Source organism: Cornus florida, unplaced genomic scaffold, assembly GCF_030987335.1.
Source record: "Cornus florida cultivar Cherokee Brave unplaced genomic scaffold, ASM3098733v1 CherokeeBrave_3.0.0_Hap2_Chr10, whole genome shotgun sequence".
NCBI classification, from domain to species: Eukaryota; Viridiplantae; Streptophyta; class Magnoliopsida; order Cornales; family Cornaceae; genus Cornus; species Cornus florida.
In genome coordinates this window covers 25,288,033-25,293,080 of record NW_026775580.1, presented here as the reverse complement: position 1 = coordinate 25,293,080, position 5,048 = coordinate 25,288,033, and the positions used below count along the sequence as shown (strand labels likewise).

At 46.4% G+C, this 5,048-nt stretch overlaps 1 protein-coding gene across 1 annotated transcript; it reads left to right on the top strand.

Moving 5' to 3' along the window:
• Positions 1–360: 360 nt before the first annotated feature.
• On the top strand, positions 361–1,475 carry LOC132279260 (dehydration-responsive element-binding protein 2D-like). The gene has a single exon (XM_059781189.1). It carries the CDS (start codon positions 518–520, stop codon positions 1,214–1,216), a length of 699 nt encoding a protein of 232 aa, XP_059637172.1. The 5' UTR covers positions 361–517; the 3' UTR covers positions 1,217–1,475.
• The last annotated feature ends 3,573 nt before the right edge of the window (positions 1,476–5,048 follow it).

The window sequence follows — 5,048 nt, the reverse complement described above, 5'->3', positions numbered from 1 at the left end:
ATCTATATATTTGAATTATCAATTGGATTCGGACCAGATTGTAATCGAAATTGCATCCATTGAGAAGGCTATAACTAAGTTTTAATTCATGCACCATCTATTTTGTTGAGACATCCAGAATGAATCCAGAAGAACGCACTTTGAACCGAAGAGACTACTAATGAAATCTCCAATACCCTTTTTGACTAGCCAAGTTTTGGGAGTGTCAAACTTATCTGCTAAGGGCTCCCCAACAGATGTCAGCCATACACGCACGTGAGCCCCTCTCTCACTCTCTCTCAAAACCATGCTTCTGGACCAAGTCTTCCTTTTTTGCCACCTGAGCTTGGCTACAAAAAACGGCCCAACGCCAAGTGTGCTTAAATGGAAAACAGTGAGCTCCATTTCTGACACGATCAAAGTGGATGGTCATGCCATGTAGCAGCCAATACACACCAACATAGCCACGTATCAACACTTGCTTAATTACTTCACTCCCTCTCCATCAAACCTCTTATCCTCCTTCCAACTATAAATTATGCTAAGTTTGTTCTTATCACCAACCCTTCAAATTAGAACTTCTCTAAAAACAATGTTGAAATCAGCTATGGGATTAGGAGAGAGAAAGCAGCAGCAGCAGCAGATGAGGAGACCTACTCAAGCAAGTTCAAGGAAAGGGTGCATGAGAGGCAAAGGAGGCCCAGAGAATGCTTCCTGCACCTACAAAGGTGTCCGGCAGCGCACTTGGGGCAAGTGGGTGGCGGAAATCCGCGAGCCCAACCGCGGCGCGCGTCTCTGGTTGGGGACCTTTGACACCTCCCACGAAGCTGCAAGGGCCTACGATGCCGCGGCTACCAAGCTCTACGGGTCGGCTGCCAAGCTCAACCTGCCGGAGCTTCATCACATGAAGCCCCCACCGTTTTCGCGCTCCCCCACCGACACCCGCATGGAAAATCAACTGCGGGTTCAAGGAAGTTCGTCTTTGTCATCGGATAGCTCGCGTTCGGGGTTCAATGATCATGAATCGGTGTTCGGGAGTCTTGAGTTATCACTTAAAAGTGAAGGTGTTGGCGATAACGGTGTAGGAATTGACCGGAGTTGGGAGAATCTGAGCGTGGAATTGCCGGAGTTTGACGACTCATCTATTTGGGCGGAGGTCACGGCGACTTTTGGGTTTCACGAGGTGGCGGAACAAGGGAAAGGTGTGGACGGCATCGAGTATCCATGGGGCAACTGAAAAACTATATTGAAAGGGTTATTAATTTAGTTGTATATTGTGAATAATACATATGCATATAGTACTAATAGTTATACACTTAGGAACATGTGTAGAAATATCGTACACTTTGGTAATCGTAACAGGGGTTGTGTATTTTCTCAACCGCTATGGTACCCATAGAGACAGATATATGTATTTGCTCTTTTTTGTGAAGCGTGCTTCATGTATAAAACATGTATGAAAAGTTTGAGTAATCTTTACAAAGTAAGTTTGTTTGTTTGCGGAATACGTTTACAATTTGGCGGTAAAAAACCTAATTTGTTGGTGAAAATACACGCTGAATGACACTGATGAAGTGAGATATATTACCAAAATAATCGATATTTATACTACTAACAATGTATACTTAAATCTAATATAAAATCTATTAGAATCTATCGAAGTTGTACTACAAACATTCTGTTTTAATCTAACAATCAGTTTTAAGAACGACAATGTAGAATGTTCCACTCAAATCAGCGACTCTAATCTACAGTTTTATTCAAATCTACTAGAGTATACAGAACTACAGTTTTATTCAAATCTACAAGAATATATTGAAGTGTTCTCAAATCTACTATAATATATTGAACTGTTCTATTCATCTACTAGAATATACCGAACTGTTCCATTCAAATCTACTGGAATCTACAGAACTGTTTTACTGATAATGTAGAATGTTCAACTCCAATCTAGTTGTTGATAATCGCGCCACGCTAGTTGTCCAAGTGGCGCCACCTCTGAAAATAAGTAAACCTGGCCAATACTTATCTGGCATGCTCCTGAAAGGACCAAGTATCCTCGAGCTCTCGCTAGCACCTCGTACTCGCTCGCACTAGCACCTCGCACTCCCTTGGGCTCACACCTCGCACTCGCTCTCGCTAGCACCTCGCACTCGCTCGCGCTCACACCTCGCGCTCCCTTGTGCTCACACCACGCACTCGCTCGCGCTAGCACCTCGCACTCACACCTCCCACGCCCTCGTACTCACCTCTCACTCGCTCGTGCTAACACTCACTCGCACTCGTCCGAAGCACCGAACCCTCATCCGGCAATCATCAGTGCCGAGCGCTCGTCCAAAGCAACCATCCTTCCTACTCTTTTGAGGTCAATTCCTGCTGGAGCGACCTCGAGCTTTCTACTTTGTGAACTCCCCTCTTTTTGGATAGAGGGACCTCGAAATATAGACTCGGGATGTGGCCTCACGAGGTTAAGAAGGCAGAACCTCGGAGTTGGCTCATTCCTATGCTGGGTTCAGGAATCTAAGGGCATGTGGATAGGTGGCTGAGATCCAAGGTACCGCCTGAGTCCGAGGCCGATGCAAGGGGGAAAGGACATTCGGTATCCGAGCTCGAGTCCATCCGTTAATGTCCCTTTTTGGACCGGAGGACAAAACGCCGCAGTCCATCCGTCAATGTCCCATCTATCGGGAAGGGAGACCCTCAAACCCTTGGGCAAGAGCGGGCTCACCCAAAGGACTACGAGACATTGACCGAGGGAATGAGCACTATAAATAGGCACATTAATCAGCCTCTTAAGGAGAACAACCACCCTAACCACCAGACACTGCCAAGCTCAAGTTCATTGGGTACTGAGGTCGGCCTTCCCTTTCTTAATCTTTATTGTATAAAAAGTCCCTTGTATCACTTGGATCTCCACTTAGATACTGATCTCAGATTTCTTAGCTTATGTGGAACGATCTCCTCATCCTATTCACGAACCACCATCAACATTTTGGTGACTCTGCTGGGGAGGAGCGCTTCACAAATGTCAAGTGTGTGAGAGATCAGCGTGCGAGAGATCAGTCCACCCTCCCAGACTAGCCTCGCCCTCGGTGAGGGCTATGATGGGTCTTTGAGTATGCCAGGGTCATACTTCCCTAGAACAAGAATCATCTATCTTAACGCCTTGGTCAAGGCCCATAATGCATTATCGTACAGAATGGAGTAGCTTAAGGACACCTAGAAAGATGTGGTGACCTTGCTTCGGGAGATTGTTGATAGAGAAATACCTCGACGAGGTGCAAGTTCGAGCGGTGATTTCTTTGACGAGCCCACTGGGAGGCAGGTGACCCCGAACAGTTCTATGAGGCGTGCGCCCCCATCATCAGCCGAAGCAAAACGTTCCACTGGTCAACGCAAACGGCCATAGGACATATCACCGCGTGCTCGCCGAACCCTTTTTAGCACCCCACTTACGGCACCAGCGAGATTGGGTATACCGAGTACTAGCCAGAGGGAGGCATGCCGAAGGGATAGGAGCTTGGAGGAATTCGGACACAAATAAGACTTAACTCGGCAGTCGCCCTATGTGACCATGGCGGATCTGTAAACGCTACTACGGAACGAAAGGAGTATGTTGACCAGGAAATTGCCCCTGAGCCACCTTACGCATTGTCCATTGCACTTCTCCCTTATCCCCAGGGGTATGTGGCCCCCAAATTCAGCAAGCTCGATGGGAGGAAGGGCAACCCACTTGAACATGTGGTACGGTTCATAGAGGCCTTGGGACCCTTTAGGAATGACCATACTGTGCGGCTTAGGGAGTTCTCTAAAACTCTCACAGACCGGGCTTACAAGTGGTACGCCAATCTGGAGTCTGGATCACTTACCACGTGGAATCAGTTAGCTATGTTGTTTCATACTAAGTTCTTCCAAGTAGAAGAAAAAGTGACTACCCTGTCTTTGACTAAAGAAGTTCAAGGCCCTGGTGAAGACTTACTCACATATGTTCATAGATTTCATGACTGGGCAATGCAATGTTATGAGATACATGAAGATGAGGCGCTTGCTAAGATTTGTATAGAAGGAATGCAGGGATCCGACCGGATTCACCTTATTAATCTGAAGCTCCTTACCTTCGCGAACTTAATAGAAGCATCTCGCAATCTGGCAAACAATCTCGCCATCTGCATGCATGGTGCTATGCAAGAGGAGAATAGAGGCAGGCACAGGCCCCAGGTTTTAGCCGCTGATGCACCCCCTAACAAGAAGAGCACGGGGACGGATACTTCCGCAAGACCGTGAGAAGGCTACCTTAGTAAGACGGAACGTGAGCCGCTTCTTCATATACAAAGGGGAGCTAATAAGGTGTGGCTTTGATGGTAGAACTAAACGCTGCATAAGTCTTGTTGAGGCGCAAGAGGTACTGAAGCAAGCCCATGAGGATAAGCATCAAGGATGGAAGAAAATGTACAACTGCCTTATACAGCTATGCTACTACTGGCCCACGATGCAAATGGATAGCAAGCAGTATGCCCAAAAGTGCCGAGAATGTCAAATGCATAATCTCGCCATCCACGCTCCAGCGGTAAAGCTACATTCCACGGAACCTCCCTAGCCATTTCAAACTTGGGCCATGGATTTGATCGGTCATATCTCGCTGAAGTCCAAAAAGAAGAAGTGGATACTGGTGGCAGCCGTGTGATGAGCGCTGAAAAGTGCGTATTTAAACCCCTTAAGCTTAGGCATTCTAGTACCTTTATCTATCTTACTTTACCGTTTTAGATTGATTTCGTATTATTCCATTTTCAGGCACTTATCCCGAAAATATGCTAACTCAGCCAAATAAGAGCTTAATTGAAGCAATTCCGGGATTAAATAAAGAAAAGAGCAAAGTGGAGAAAGAATGAAGCAAATGAAGCCAAATGTGACAAGCAGCAAAGTTCGATCGATCCAAGTTCAAGGTTCGATCGATCGAACAATGATCGATCGCAGCACTTCAAGATAGATCCAAGCCTTAGCCCAAAAGTATAATATCCAAAAGTTCGATCGATCCAACACCATCCTTCGATCGATCGAACACTTTTGTC